This window comes from Garra rufa, chromosome 3, assembly GCF_049309525.1.
Source record: "Garra rufa chromosome 3, GarRuf1.0, whole genome shotgun sequence".
Classification (NCBI taxonomy): Eukaryota; Metazoa; Chordata; class Actinopteri; order Cypriniformes; family Cyprinidae; genus Garra; species Garra rufa.
The window spans coordinates 18,078,112-18,095,185 of record NC_133363.1 but is presented as its reverse complement, the minus strand read 5'-3'; the positions used below and the strand labels follow the sequence as shown (position 1 = coordinate 18,095,185).

Here is a 17,074-nt window from a genome sequence, read left to right as displayed (position 1 = left end):
TGAACATTACACACTACAAACTACGTAGTAGAGTAACCGCCCACTTCTGCAATCAGGCCTAACTATCAACCAACTGGAGATAATCTCACTTATCTTAGTTTACAACAAGTGCAGTTAGAAAAATGAATTTGACTCACTCAGAAAAACTAAATGACAGCGTTAGCTAAGCGGATGTTGTTCGTTTTAAATATGAGTAATCTGTGCAATGTGTGGAACAGCATTCCAGTTAAATAATTCTCCTTTTCCATTGCGCTTGCTTACCTAAACACTAAAAAGGCACGGAAGACATGACATGTGAGCAAACAGCTAAATGACATTCAGGCAGAGTACACTTTTAATGAAAGACAGATTTAAGACTGGTAGTTTCCAATTAGAAAACCAAAGAGTTTCTTCCTAGCCATGTGACTGTTGTTTATCTGGAACATCATAATGCAGGGATGTTGTCCTTTTAGACAACAGCTGCGGATTGTGACGCTCCAGTCAGAAATAGGTGTGGTGAGAAATTCGATAAGGTTTCTATTGTATGTAATCCAAACCTATATTTGCTTAATAAAAAAACTGCATGCCACACTCCTGGCTCTAGTATTATGTAATTTCGTTCAGCAAGCAGAATGCAAGTTAGAACAATGTTGACAGCACATGCTTTAGGACGAAAGTTACCCATGTTTTATAATCTGAAAGACTTCTTTAATATCACAATTGTATTACCAAGAGATTATATGATGTTTTTTTTTTTTTTTTTTCTGGTGAAAAACAACACTACCCATGATTCTGCAAAGAAATATCCATCAATCAGAGAACAAAAACAAGCAAGTCACACCAAAAGAACTCTTTAGTACCCGCTCAACGCATTGCAAATGGCGCGATAGTCATTTACCCTTATGTTCTCATACAACTTTATTTGTAGCACAATCAACATCTTTAAGTCAGTAGTTTTGTATGTAACTGTCATTTTTAAGACAGTATGCACCCCAGGGTGCTGTAACGGTGGGAAAGTTAAGACGATTCCAAGAGCTCAGATCAAAGAGGCAGTCCAAAGCTTTTTAAAAAAAGAGGGCCAATATTGAGATTTCTACTAGGAGATTTAAATTCAAGTTTGTAATGCTGTGATTCACCTAACAGAGGACTGATTTCGCAGTGACAAAGTGACACAATCCTATTAATTTAAATAGAGAGCTGGCGATTTCCGGCTCAAGTGACAGTGACCACTGGAGAGAGGATGAATGCTTGTCCAGCGATGGGACAAAGAAGAGATATGTTTAACTTAATGCAAATGAAGAGCAACTTTCAGGAGCAACAACCAATAGGAGTGAAGTCAGTGGAGCACATGTAATCCGTCACTACATCTTGTAGTGGAGTAAGATGGAGAAGCTTATTTTTAGCAGTCAGAAATTTCTGGTATGTCTTCATAGTAGAGATGTTCCGATACCCTTTTTTCCTTCCCGATACCGATTCCGATACCTGGGCTCGGGGTATCGGCCGATACCGAGTACTAATCCGATACCTGGGTGTGTAATTGTATATACAGCTGTAGATAATACTAATAAATTATTTTATTGTGTGCTTCAGACTTATTCCTTAATAAAACAAATATACAGTGATATATACAGTGAACTAGAGTATTTTTATTATATGACATACATTTGACAGTAATATTTTTTCATATAGTTAGTATTACTAATCTGGTTTTCTGACGTACATCAGCCCTGTTTATAACAGAGAATTTTGGCCAGAATTTGAAAGATTCTCACTAGATCTCGCAGCAACCTTATTCATTGTGCGGCATTTTCAAATGCTCCTCACTGCATCTCGCAGCAGTAACAGTGTTGCAAAATCAACGTTGGCTCCCGAATAAAGCTGTTCGGGGTTTGTGCAAGTTTGTTTGCATTGCAGTCCAAGCTGATAAACGGTCAGCGCTGAGCAGCTCAAACGTGTCGTGTTAGTTTCACTTTCGTTTCGCGTGCCATTTTATGTTTCTCATCTGAGACCGAAATGGCAGAGATTATGAGTTGAACAACGCGGTGGTCGCGCCAGTGTGACCGCTCACGAAAATTAGTAACACTGGCAGAAAAATTGGTCACAGTCTGGAGCCCTTTAATATTACCGCAAGTGTCCCGCGTGCTTCAGTACAAGGAGTAAACAAACCACGCGCCTGTACAATTCATTAACACAGAACCACGCATTAATTCATATTTAAACAGTCGGTTTTGGCTTAATATTAGTCCATATCACGATTTGATTTAAGTGTAATGAACTACCTTTGATTAATGCATCAAACTTTGACAAATTCCGTGACGTTCCGCGTTAAACTGTAAATTCCATTTTGACTGGATTCCGCGATTCCATCCGTGTTTTCGGCATCGCAGAAATCATAAAGCCCTACATATGAGACATGCCAGCGTTTTAGCGGACAAACTGCTAGCACATTTGTATTTCTTCTTCGCTGCTCTAAACAGTGGTTGCTTGTGGCAACACTGTTTGCATGCTGAGCCGCGGAGAAGAACTGGCTTCTGATTTGCTAGCGGGAATAACTTATATCTTAAGAAAATGGTATCGGATCGGTACGTGGGTTCAAGTACTCGCCGATTCCGATGCTAGATTTTTTTGTGGTATCGGCGGCATTTCTGATACTAGTATCGGAATCGGAACAACTTTACTTCATAGTGCTGCATGATTCTGGATAAACTGAGAATCACAACTTTTTTTGTCTAGAAAGATAAAAGATGAATCATGATTCTCCCACGATTCTGAACTAAACAAAATAATGTATGACAAAATATTAATTGCTACAGTCTGCTACAGCATTTAAAAGTGTTTAATTTATTTAAATGAATTATGAAACATTTTAATACATACGTATTTAAAATATAACATTTAACATTAATTTAATATTACAATTATGAAAAAGTGGTTTGAACAAATGATTTATTGACTCACTCATAAATACTTCACTTTGATTTAGGGTTGCATCGATCCGATACTCTGGATCAGTATCGACGCCGATCCAAGCTTTTTGAATGGATCGGATATCGGTGATGCGTGACCGGTCCAAATTCGATACCGTTACCAGAGTTTGATTGAATAAATAGCAAGAAATAATAGTCTACTGTAAAAACTATAATAGTTCATACAAGAACACAATTATTTTAAAACATTGCCTTAAAAATAAAATACATTTAAAATACGTTGCGCTGCTTACAAAACCACACGTGACGTGAGTGTGACAGGCGAGTTCAGAGGGAACTTTTACATGCAAAGTCTACTTCAGCGCGGTAAACATGTCCCTGATTTGGAAATATTTTATTCTTGATACAGCAGCTAGTAGCACTGCAAATTATAATATTTGCAAAGCCAAAGTTTCAAGAGGTGGAAGTAGTGTTTCGAATTACAACACCACAAATTTAATCAAGCGTCTTCAGAAGCATCACGCAAAAGAACACAAGGACTTTGCGATTGTTTAATACAGCAGTTAAATAAATAAGATGTTATTATTAAATGACTTGCATTGTCTGACTATAACAATATTGCCTGAGTTTGCTCTATTTCATCGTCAAAAGTAATCTGAAACAAGTCACAACTGAGCCGCTGCGTATCTCCATTCAAACACAGCGGTGTTTCGTTTATGAATGAACTTGCGTTTTTAAACAAATCTAGTGAAATGATTCAATTTCCCATTCAAACAGAGAGTTCATGATTCAGTAATTAAATCAGTGTCTTGCCGCCATCTGCTGGCAGATCTGTTCAGTTATTTATATCTGTAATATTTCTGTTGTCAAAATGTTATTTTTAAAACATTAATCTTAATATGAATTTATGAATTTGATTACACTCATGCATGTATCGCTTTTTTCACCCTTTTTTATCCAACAATGTGCAAGCACATTTGGTATTTCTTGCTTTACCTGAAACAAATAAATCTTAATGACAAAGTGAATTGTATGCATTCTTTAGTTTTGAAGATAAAATACCCCCACTGATATCGGCCTGGTATCGGTATCGGCTGATACTCAGAATTTTTGGTATCGGATCGGTTTTGAAAAAAAATGGTATCGTTGCATCCCTACTTTGATTACTGGATGAATCAGTGTTTTTGAATAAATCTCCTGAATGAATGATTCAATGATAAATGCATTTTTAACAGTCACTTTTCACCACCTAGTGGTGATCTTTTAACGATGAATCGTGCAGTTCTATGTCTCCATGCACATATGGTGGTATTTGCCATGTTGACTCTAAATGTCAATGGTTTTGTAAATCATGGCGGTTCGCAATCGCAATATAACGTTCACTAGGGGAGGGGGGTGGGGGTTTCGTGATTGCAAAATACGTTCAGTGTTGTGATGGACCCCCCATCGTACAGGGCCAGTTATTCTGTTTCACTACCCCCTGTCCGACGCCCCTGCTCATAAATGTTACACTCAAAAAAATTTGTCAAGGGACCCGTTAAATTCAAATTTAATAATTTGATTAAACCTTTTAAAGTTGCCAACATTATTTTTATGAGTTATGTTAACATAATAATGTTGATCATTACATCAACTTAATATTGTGTGCAAAGTTAACTTAAATTTCTTTGTTATTTTATTTTATTCAAAAATTAGGTTATTATAACTTAAAGGAATAGTTCACCCTAAAATGCAAATTTTGTTATTAATTACTTTCATGTCATTCCAAACTGGTAAAACCTTTGTTCGTCTTCGGAACACAAATTAAGATATTTTTTAATGAAATACGAGAGTACTCTGACCCACCATAGACAGCAAGGGTTCTGCCATGTACAAGGTCCAGAAAGGTACCAAGAACATGGACAGATTAGTCCATGTGACATCAGTGTTTCAATCATAATTTTATAAAGCTACAAGAATACTTTTTGTTGTGCAAAAAAACTAAAATAACAATTTCTTCAACACCACTCGCTGTTTACATGCAGATCAAAACACTTGCATGAGTCTCCAAAATGGCCAAAAGGTCTTACGGGTTTGAAACGCCATAAGGGTCAGTAATTATTTATTTTGGGGTGAACTATCCCCTTAATAAAATGGTCTTGTTAACTTTAAAAAAATAGGGTAGTGGATTTCTAGATCCCAGCATGCTTAGAGTAGGACTGGATAAGGACAGTTAATGTTAAAATTAAGGGTTATTTATGCATTTTTTTTAGTGAAGGTAAAGACCTGTTAGTGATTAACTTAAAAATCTGTTTATGAAACAAATTAAGTTCTTCTAACGCAATATAGTTTGTTGGTTAAACAATTTCATTACATGTTGTTATAACTCCAAAAATTGACGCAAGCTGGAGTGTTTTTGTTTTGTTTTGTTCGTTTGTTTGTTTTTTGAGGTATGCATTATTTTTAGACAAACTGATTTCACAGCAACATGCAGCAACAGTCAATGGTAGTGTGAACACAAGCTGTCCAAGGATTTTTTTCAAAATCCATAAGGAAAATAACGAATGGAAAAAATTACTTCGGAAACTAAGGCCAGTGGTTGGCACTGCTGAAATAAATAATGGAGTGGAACGAGTCATATTAAACCCTTCAAATCAGGAATCTCTATTGCTCCACTCCACTCATACTATATTCCAGTCCAGCTTTCAGTTTGTATACCTTTCTGACGCATAAAGTTTGATGTTTTGGATGCAAGTTAACGCAAGTTACTCCATATTAACAACTTTATAGCGTTTATGGAACCAGTGTATTAAAGCAATATCAAGACTTGCTTGTTGCTATGCCTAAATAATTGTCTATTCCTTCAAACGAATTTTACGAGTTGATACTTCAATTAAAAATAGTTAAAAACTCATTCACGTCTCCTGGGTAACTAACGTTAGCAACCTCAGCAATGCCATTTCTAACTAAGTTAATTAAAAAGCAATGTTGCGAGTTTTAGAATTAATGAGAGTTGCAGATGAATGGTAATGTAAGAGTCAACGAATCTGCGCATCTGTTTACGCGACCATGGACGAATACATTTCCACACATCAGACATATGGCAGCATCAGTGCATGCTGAGTCCCAGGTCATCCGCCAATAACTTTATGACTGACAACCGCACTTTGCGTAAAAGACCCCCTTGCATTCTCCCAAATGCGCCATGAACATATGATATGGTACAAGAAAGTATGGATGCGTGATTCTCAATTTACCAGAGATGGTCTTCATCAATCGATCTGCCCTTGCATATGTCTTCATACGCGGGTAAGTACTTACGTGGCGTGATTGTTACGGTATCTGCCATCGGCCCACCTATGCAACCGGCGATCGTCGTCCACGGACGAACTCGGACTGGGACTGGAGTGTCCAAAGACTCGAGAGCTTTGAGCTGTGCTTACATTCACAGCTACTACTACTGGTGTTTCCTCATTCTTATCTCTGCTACGAGGAACATCCCACTCTTAAAGTTGTAACCCCGTTCCTCAGAGCATTGCACCACACGGTCAAGTGCGACTCAGATTCAAAAGCAGAAAATCCTCAGGACAAAAAGCGTTTGTAAAGATACATGTACATACAAAATTGTCCTGTATATGGATGGTGTCCGTTTGCATGCAGGCGTCTCCTGTCCTGCTGGGGGCGGCAGGCTTTTGCATGTGTACAAGCAGAAAGAAACAGAAGAATATGGAACCCGGAAAAAGTCTAGAATCTTCCAGTCACACGTTTGTTTATATTTTTAACGTTTCAGTTGATCCTATGCGATGTTTTTTGGTTTTACATGCAGTTTCCACTGAAATTATTTGACCTTTTTTTAGAATGTAATAATATATATATATTTTTACAATCAGTTTAAGAATTTACTTCTTGTGTTAAATTGCAGGGCAAGGATTTTCTACGTTTTGAATACAACAGAAAAAGAGAAAATTTCATATAAAATCGACTTTTTCCAGTTAAATCACTGGTACAGTGTATTAAGGTGAACATGTTTTTTTTTTATCAAATTTTCTCTGAAACTATTAATCATTAATTTTGGGAATATCCTAAGTTACAAATCTTTTGGAAAGAGTAATTATATAAAAAATGATTTCTGTTCATTTTTGTAGAAGCTGATTTTTTGTTTTTCATTTGATGGTGATGATAGTTAATGTTTGATTTTATTACTATACTTAAAGGGATAGTTCACCCAAAAATGAAAATTTGATGTTTATCTGCTTACCCCCAATGCATCCAAGATGTAGGTTACTTTGTTTCCTCAGAAAAACACAAAGATTTTTAACGAAAACCGGTGCAGTCTGCCAGCTTTATCATGGACGTGGATGGGCACCAAACCTTTAAAAGTAAACAAAAACATGCACAGACAAATCCAAATCACACCCTGTGGCTCGTGATGATACATTGATGTCTTAAGACACGAAACGATCGATTTTTGTGAGAAACTGAACAGTATTTATATAATTTTTTACCTTTGATACACAGCCACGTCCATCTGTCATGAGCACGAGTTTGGCATCAGTCACGTCACATGTGCACGCGCTCTGGCGTAGAATACGCAAAAGCCGTAAGGGGAAATCACTGAAAAGTCCCGGATGAGTTTGCGCAAACTAATGTAATCTTTTAGCTTTAAATCGGTTTAAACAATCAGGATACGCGCAAGTAATTACCATTTTGAATAGCCGCTATACCCACAATCTCTGTGCACTGTGTAAACAATGAGTGTCGTATACATGCGACAGATCGCTTCCGGCGTTTGCGTATTATAAGACAGAGCGCGTGCTCATGTGACGTGACTGATGCCAAACTCGTGCACATTACAGATGGACGTGGCTGTGTATCAAAGGTAAAAAATTATATAAATACTATTCAGTTTCTCACAAAAACCGATCGTTTCGTGTCTTAGGACATCAATGTATCATCACGAGCCGCAGGGTGTAATTTGGATTTGTCTGTGCATGTTTTTGTTTACTTTTAAAGGTTTGGTGCCCATCCACGTCCATGATAAGGCTGGCAGACTGCACCGGTTTTCATTAAAAATCTTCGTTTGTGTTTTTCTGAGGAAACAAAGTAACCTACATCTTGGATGCATTGGGGGTGAGCAGATAAACATCAAATTTTCATTTTTGGGTGAACTATCCCTTTAAAAAGTTAACTGCAATGATAAATAACCTAATTTTGAACAATTTAAATTTATATTAAAGTATATTTTGAGACAATAGAAAAAAGTAAACATTTAAAAGCAAAAAAAAACAACTATTATTTCTGTTAACAATTTAAATTTATATTAAAGTATATTTGGAGACAATAGAAAAAAGTAAACATTTAAAAGCAAAAAAACAATATTATTTCTGTTCATTTTGTAGAAGCTGATATTATGTTGTTGTTTTTTTTATTTGATGGTGATAAGATTTTTATATTGATGTTTGATGTTTTTTTATTACAATTGCCTATTATTATATTCATAAAGTTAAATGGAATGATAAATTACCAAATTCTGAACAATTTAAACTTGATATTAAAATGTATTTGGAGACAATAGAAAAAAAGTACAAATTTAAAAGCAAAAAAAAAAAACTATACAGCTGTTTAATAAGTACAAGTGGTTTACGTAAAAGCCTTTTTCTCTGTATCACATGTATGTTTGTATAATGTTTTGTTCTTATTAAAGTAACAAAAATCTAGTCACACTGTAAAATATTATGCATTTTCAAAATGTAACTTATTTTCAATAGAAATGGAAATCACTGCAAGAATCTTAATGCCATTGAACATACATTATATATATATATATATATATATATATATATATATATATATATATATTGCCTTAAACAGGTAATAAAGACAGTAACATTAAACACCACACCATCTGTCATCTTGTCTATCATATGTTTCCCACCTTTACTAAGGCGAATAACCTGGCTCTTCAACAACCTTTCTGACCTAGATCCATATTACACTATGTTGACAAGCCCTTACACACAATGTTTTCACATTAAACAAGAGTGGCACTGTTTTATCTACAAAGGACTGGGTTTAAAACACTTTATTTTTTTTTAAAAAAGCACACACTCATAAAATATCTTTATTGTATAATATCAAAATGTAAAACTCAAAGGTCACTTTTAATTTTTAGATGGTTAGTATTTATTTAGCTGTTTTAATTTGACATTGAGCGAGAGGCCTAATGAGGGTTGTCATGTTTAGATCACATGACCAGCTAAATAATATGCATTTTATTTCAGTAACCTGTGACAGTAAGGATCAACTACCGAATATCAGATTTTTTATAAGGAAAATTACACTAGATGAAACATCGCATTGATGTTAAGTTTATTAAGTCACGCCCATCTGTTCTTACCAAATCCAAAAATACAAGCATTTAAACCTGTGTTTGTTTTCTTATCACACCTCTCATGATATTCATGCGTGGCTTATTATAATTTAGCACACGCTAGTGTGGCTCTGAGAACACGTGTCTTTGTGACGCCAGAGCTCCTCGCACTCAGTGTCAAATCGGCTCTGTGGCAGCTCCAGGTGTATTGAAATCATGGCCGGAGAGAATTCATGTTCAGCTTTCATTAAAAAAAAAGACAAGTGCACAGAGACACATTTCATCAACACATTCATCCGACGCTACTTCAATCCACGTTTCTGCCCAAGCATCTCCCTAATCTTCATCTTTTCCTCCAGTTTTACTCAGCTATAAAGAAAGAAAACAAGAAATATGTAAATAAATATGAAAAAAGTCTCTAATGCTCACCAAGGATGCATTTGTTTGCACAAAAATACAATTAAAGTACCATTTGGAAAAATTATTACAATTTCAAATAACTGTTTTCTATTGTAATATTTTTTTTCCAATTGAATGCATCCATGTTTAATAAGAGTATTCTTTTCTTTAAAGGACTACTCTACTTCCAGAATAAAAACGTCCTGATAATTTACTCACCCATGTCACCCAAGATGTTCATCTCTTTCTTTCTTCAGTTGCAAGGAAATTGTTTAAGGAAAATATTCCAGGATTTTTCTCCATATAGTGGACTTCAATGGTGCTCAATGGATTGAAGGTTTTAATGCAGCTTTAAAGGGCTCTCAAATATCCCAGCAGAATAATCTATCTAATAATCTTATCTAGCTAAATTATTTTGATATTTTCTTAAATAAATTAATATGTATACACTTTTTAACCATTTATACACTTTGTAGCTCTGCAATGCACATGCATACCCTGTGCACTCCAGTTCAAGACAATAAGGGTTTGTCGAATCACCTCCTATCCCATTTTGTCCTCATTACCTTTTTTTTTGTAAGGAGCATTTGATCTTCTTTGCATGTTTGCTTTGTAAACAGTGAGTCGGTACTTCTGCAGCGATGTAGGACGATTTTAAAGTTGGAGGAGAAAATGAGATATGAGTTTTTCGACATACCCTAACTGTATTAAACTGGAATGCACAGAGACAAGCATTTGAGGTTAAAAAGTTGTTTTTTTTTTTTTTTAAATAACTGATTGTTTCATTAGCTATAACCCTTATTCCTAGGCTGGGATTGTGTAGAGCCCTTTGAAACTTTTTTTTTTAGAAAATAACTGATTGTTTCATTAGATATAACCCTTATTCCTAGGCTGGGATTGTGTAGAGCCCTTTGAAACTGCACTGAAACGGCATTTTTAACCTTTTTAACCATTGAAGTCCACTATATGGAGAAAAATCCTGGAATGTTTTTCTCAAAAAACGTACTTTCTTTGCAACTGAAGAAAGACACGAACATGACATGGGGATGAGTAAATTATCAGGACATTTTTATTTTAGAACTGGAGTAATCCTTTTAAAAAGCAATTTTCTTTTTTGTTTTTTTATTTTATTTAATGTCACAAAAATGTGGCTTAAATATGACCTTAGAGTGCAAATACTTCTTGGGCCACTGTATGATATACAGGTGCTGGTCATATAATTAGAATATCTTCGAAAAGTTGATTTATTTCACTAATTCCATTAAAGAAGTGAAACTTGTTTAATGTATACATTCATTCCACACAGACTGATATATTGCAAGTGTTTATTTCTTTTAATTTTGATGATTATAACTAACAACCAATTAAAACCCCAATTCAGTATCTCAGAAAATTAGAATATTGTGAAAAGGTCCAGTATTGAAGACACCTGGTGCCACACTCTAATCAGCTAATTAATTCAAAACACCTGCAAAGGCCTTTAAAATGGTCTCTCAGTCTAGTTCTGTAGGCTGCACAATCATGGGGAAGACTGCTGATTTGACAGTTGTACAAAAGACAACCATTGACATCTTGCACAAGGAGGGCAAGACACAAAAGGTCATTGCAAAAGAGGCTGGCTGTTCACAGAGCTCTGTGTCCAAGCACATTAATAGAGAGGCGAAGGGAAGGAAAAGATGTGCTAGAAAAAAAAAAAAAAGTGTACAAGCAATAGGGATAACCACACCCTGGAGAGAATTGTGAAACAAAACCCATTCAAAAATGTGGGGGAGATTCACAAAGAGTGGACTGCAGCTGGAGTCAAGAACCACTACGCACAGATGTATGCAAGACCTGGGTTTCAGCTGTCGCATTCCTTGTGTCAAGCCACTCTTGAACAACAGACAGCGTCAGAAGCGTCTCGCCTGGGCTAAAGACAAAAATGACTGGACTGCTGCTGAGTGGTCCAAAGTTATGTTCTCTGATGAAAGTAAATTTTGCATTTCCTCTGGAAATCAGGGTCCCAGAGTCTGGAGGAAGAGAGGACAGGCACAGAATCCACGTTGCTTGAGGTCCAGTGTAAAGTTTCCACAGTCAGTGATGGTTTGAGGTGCCATGTCATCTGCTGGTGTTGGTCCACTGTGTTTTCTGAGGTCCAAGGTCAACGCAGCTGTATACCAGGACGTTTTAGAGCACTTCATGCTTCCTGCTGCTGACCAACTTTATGGAGATGCAGATTTCATTTTTCAACAGGACTTGGCACCTGCACACAGTGCCAAAGCTACCAGTACCTGGTTTAAGGACCATGGTATCCCTGTTCTTAATTGACCAGCAAACTCGTCTGACCTTAACCCCATAGAAAATCTATGAGGTATTATGAAGAGGAAGATGCGATATTCCAGACCCAACAATGCAGAAGAGCTGAAGGCCACTGTCAGAGCAACCTGGGCTCTAATATCACCTGAGCAGAGCCACAGACTGATCGTCTCCACGCCACGCTGCATTGCTGCAGTAATTCAGGCAAAAGGAGCCCCAACTACGTATTGAGTGCTGTACATGCTCATACTTTTCAGTTGGCCAAGATTTCTAAAAATCCTTTCTTTGTATTGGTCTTAAGTAATATTATAATTTTCTGAGATACTGAATTTGGGGTTTTCATTAGTTGTCAGTTATAATCATCCAAATTAAAAGATATAAACACTTGAAATATATCAGTCTGTGTGGAATTAATGTATACATTATACAAGTTTCACTTCTTTAATGGAATTAGTGAAATAAATCAACTTTTTGAAGATATTCTAATTATATGACCAGAACCTGTATATTGCATATTAAACAAACTGCATGTGAAACTGATTAACTACTTACATGCTGTTTGTTGGACAGAAAAGGTGGCAATGTATGGACGAGATCCCCATGCAAAAGAGAAAAAGACAGACATTACAAAACAAATCTAAAATATTTCAGAATGTCAAAAGGCATTTGTAGTAAACCTTTTCATTTTAACTTACCTTAATAACATCTACCCAATTCCAGCCTCTTGGCAGTTCACCCTTATTATCTGTTCGTTGCAAAGAGCAGTTTCACATCAGTGTGCATTCAAACAACAAAGCCAAACTTATTTCTTTTTTCTCCAACAATACTAACCTGTTCTTCCAATCAGTTTCCTCTTCTGTGCTTTGGTTAGTTGCTCTTTCTTCTCCTTCTTCTTACTAACAGAGGTGGAATTATTCATGACATCGCTGTTGGATATCAGGGTCTGAGAAACAATAGAGTTGTTACATTATTTACAGGAGCCGTGACAAAGTCATTCTGAACAATCTGAATGCAGCAAGGCAGTTTCCATAGCTACCAGAGACCTTCAGTTGTTACAGTGATATGCTACTGTATTCTTTGAGGTGAAGTGATTGTATAAATACATAAAGTTAAATAAATTAGAAAGTCCTAGGTCTAGAGATTGCACAATACATTCAGACAGCCCAACACTTCAAAAATACAGACCACAGCGGATGTCACTGGCTGGTGGTTTTCCATGAGTGTTTCCTGGTTTTCTTTGGCCCACTCAAAGAGTGTGTACATCATGGCAGCACCCAGGTTGGCCTCTACCTGTTCACTCAACTTCGAGAGAATGTACTGCTTTGTCTCCGGGGATCTAAAAATAGATATATTTTTAACAGATTCTTAATTCTGTTAAACCTAATGGCATACGCTATTCTATATGCATCTAATACAAGAAATAACACATATATTTAGCAATGGCTGCATAAAAGGTGACAGTATAAGTGATATAAAATTGAGTGTTATAAAAATTGAACTTTCTATTCAGATTTTTTTTTAACATATTAGCATGATTTCTGAAGGAACATGTAGCAATAAAGACTGGAGTAATGGCTGCTGAAAGAATTTCATTTTAAGACATATTCTAATAGATTAATTAATTTTCTAATAGATAGTATTACTGATAAAATAAATGATCCTCGGCGAGCATAAGAGATCTTTCAAAAACTTTTACAATGATTGTGTATATTAAAGATAAAATATACCACTGCTAACAATCCATCACATCTAAAATACCAGACAAAAGTTTTGGGACAGTTAGATTTTTAATGTTTTTTTAAAGAAATATTTTCTGCTCATAAAGCAGTTTAAAATATTTTATATATATATATATATATATATATATATATATTACTATTCAAAATAACTGCTTTCTATTTGAATATATTTTAAAATGTAATTTATTCCTGTGATTTTAAAGCTGAATTTTTAGCATCATTACTCCAGTTACATGATACTTCAGAAATTATTCTAATATTCTGATTTGCTGCTCAAGACATTTATTATTACTATTATTATGTTGAAAACAGCAGAGTAGAATTTTTCAAGTTTCTATGATGAATAGAAAGTTCAAAAGAACAGAATTTATCTGAAAAAGAAATCTTTTGTAACACCATAAATGCCTTTCTATAAGCTTACTAATGTTACAAAAGCTTTTTATTGCAGATAAATGGTGATCTTTGGATCTTTCTATTCATCAAAGAATCTTAAAAAAAAAAAGAAAGAAAGCCATAATTACACGCTAACACAATTATACTGAGAACAACTTACATTCTGTTGTTGAAAAATGCTTCTAATGATATGTCCGGGGCAGTTTCAGGATAGTTCTCTGGCCATGACACTTCTAGCAAGAAGGATTTGGAGTCCTCAAGATCTCCTATCTACAAAAACACAGCATTCAGACACAAAACAAGGCATTACCACAAACTTCTGGAGATGAGGCAACAGTAGCGATGAAAGGTTTTGGAATTGAATGAATACAGCATCATCTCAATACAACAATATATGAATATGGTAGTATTTTAATTCCATTATGCAATAAAGTACCATAATATTACCACATCATACCATCCACATTTAATTTCTCTAACTTGTTTACTAAACCAGTTGTCTTACTATGTAACCAGCGTGCTTTATGACAAATCGCTTATGATGTTCCTCATTTGTAATGTATTTTGGATAAAAGTGTGTTAAACTAATAAACATAAATAATCCTGGTATCTATACGTCCTAAATAAATCATCTCTGTAAGCCAACGTAAGCAGTATTTGGTGTTTTTATTACATGTGTCACAACACTAAAAAAAATTGTGTTGAGAAGCAGTTCTTACCCTGAATTGAAAGGAAACAGGGCTGAGCTCTTTAAAGCAGTCATCTCCTTCATAGATGGAGCGCAGAGCCTCCAACTCCATCTGCACAAAAACACTTTAAGTACTTTTCCAATATATTAAAATACAATAATACTGTACCATGATACAACAACTGTATTTTTTGTATAGTGTTAAATGTTACATTTGGGAACTAAATGTGGGTATGCACGTGACGTTCATTAAGTTTGTCATTAGGTTACAATACACAGCCTTCATAAAACCTCCACACTGTACTTAAATGAGCATCTTTTAGCTCATGTGCGTTAGCTTTAGCTCTATCTCTCTCACCTCCTGGTCTTCATTGGCAGTCATGTTTTTCGCTTATCCAACACTTTGAACCACTCATAAACAACGCTGTTTTACCAGCTGTGGCCAAAATAACGTTTAGACATTTAAGAATATCAACATGCTTTAAAAACCCCTAGTATATCTCTGCTATGCTTTTACAGATTCACCAGTCTCCACAACACAGAAGAAAGTCATTTTACAGGATACAGTCAGATTAACTGCCACCTGCAGGACTGGAGTACAGAAAAAAATAGCCTACTGGCACTGCAACGACTCTTAATATACAACAGATGGCAGTAAAACACTGTAGTATGGCATTGCGCATTGTGGTACTTCTCAAAAGATTGTGGGTAATGGCGAATGAGTGTAGTCTACATAACGAAAACTAAGGGGGAAAATACTAAAATTCGAAGAAAATATACATCTACTCTTTAAAACCGTTCCCTGGCCAGTTCAAAAGCATTGCATTGCCAAATATTTACGACTTGCATACACATAGCCTGTGACTACAAAGTTTTAGAAGTCCAAATGTTTTTCTTTTCTTATCTAGCAGTCATTTTGTACACTCTGAAAAAGAAAGGTTCTTTATTGGCATCAGTGGTTCTATATAGAACCTTGAACATCCATGGAACCTTTCAAAGGCAGAAAGGGTTCTTTATTGTTGAAAAAGGTTCTTTAGATTGTATGGCATCACTGCAAAAACACCCTTTTGGAACCTTTATTTTTAAGAGTGTGTGTTGATTCAAAACCCTCTTAAATAATAGCAATTTTGTGAATTTATACATCCTAGATTTTGTTTATCTTAAAATTTTTAGGTTAGCATATTTTAGCCTGAAAAGTTGGACTGGCTTAAGAATATTTCATGAATGTCAGATGGTGGAAAAGTTGGCACAAATGTAATGTTTTTATTTATTAATTACAATATTCGTTGCACGATTTTGACACTTTTCTTCTACATATTTTTCATGATTTTGTGTGTATCAGAATGATAGAGTGTTTACTCATAATAGGCTGTTTAAAGAAACATATATTTTGTGATCATTACTCTCCCTTATGTTGTTCCATCCATAAGGGTGTTTTTTTCTTCTGTGGAACATAAAAGAAAATATTATGAGAAATGTCTCAGTAGTTTTGTTGTTATTTTGTCCATACAATGGACGTCAACTCTAAACAGACCTGTTTGATTACAAATATTCTTCAAAATATCTCCTTTCATGTTCTGCAGAAGAATTCCTGCTGAAGAAAACAGATAAAACCAGCCTAGGCTGGTTGGCTGGTTTTAGCTGGTCAATCAGGTTGGTTTTAGCTGGTCAGCAGGCTGGTTTTAGAGGGGTTTTGTCCACTTTCAGGCTGGGAAACCACCAGCTGGTTTTAGCTGGGGGGGGGGGGGGGGGGGGGTTTCAGCAGGGATGTCACAGGACTGGAACAACATGACAGAGACTAAATTATGACTTTTTTGTGACAACATTTTGACATCTTAAATTGAAGTAATCTGCTAAATGTAACAGAGGCCAGCCAGTAGGTGCTGTGCAGGTAAACCTCACTCCCCTGATCTCAAGAGACGCACTAGCGATTGACGCTAGAGGTTGCAGCCTTTTAGCCTCCTTGTTAGTGCGTCCGCCTCCCGTGCCGGAGACCCCGGTTCGAGACCTGCTCGGAGTGGGTGCGGTAGGACCCGGGTGTGAGAAGTTACATTGGTGCCGTGACCCGGACGGGAGTGAGGTTTAGGGGGGTGAGTGTAACGGAGGCCAGCCAGTAGGTGCGTGCAGGTAAACCTCACTCCCCTGATCTCAAGAGACGCACTAGCGACTGACGCTAGAGGTTGCAGCCTCCTTGTAAGTGTGTCCGCCTCCTGTGCCGGAGACCAGGGTTCGAGACCCGCTCGGAGCGGGTGCGGTAGGACCCGGGTGTGAGGGGTTACATAAATATCTACTTGGAAAACTCAGA

General features: G+C 36.1%; 2 protein-coding genes across 2 annotated transcripts in view; both read right to left on the bottom strand.

Moving 5' to 3' along the window:
- Nucleotides 1–6,544, bottom strand: part of rell1 (RELT like 1) — a 34,773-nt gene extending 28,229 nt beyond the window's left edge. Inside the window, exon 1 of the mRNA XM_073836880.1 lies at nucleotides 6,207–6,544. Within this exon, the coding sequence (XP_073692981.1) occupies nucleotides 6,207–6,234 (28 nt within the window). The 5' untranslated portion in view covers nucleotides 6,235–6,544. The remainder of the gene's footprint in view (nucleotides 1–6,206) is intronic.
- Nucleotides 6,545–9,591: 3,047 nt separating this feature from the next.
- rwdd (RWD domain containing 4) lies at nucleotides 9,592–15,316 on the bottom strand. The gene is made up of 7 exons (XM_073836573.1): nucleotides 15,128–15,316; nucleotides 14,801–14,881; nucleotides 14,242–14,351; nucleotides 13,135–13,285; nucleotides 12,781–12,892; nucleotides 12,645–12,694; nucleotides 9,592–9,624 (listed from the first exon to the last, which is right to left on the bottom strand). The coding sequence occupies exons 1-7, from the start codon at nucleotides 15,149–15,151 to the stop codon at nucleotides 9,592–9,594; spliced, it is 561 nt and encodes a 186-aa protein (XP_073692674.1). The 5' UTR covers nucleotides 15,152–15,316.
- Nucleotides 15,317–17,074: the final 1,758 nt, after the last annotated feature.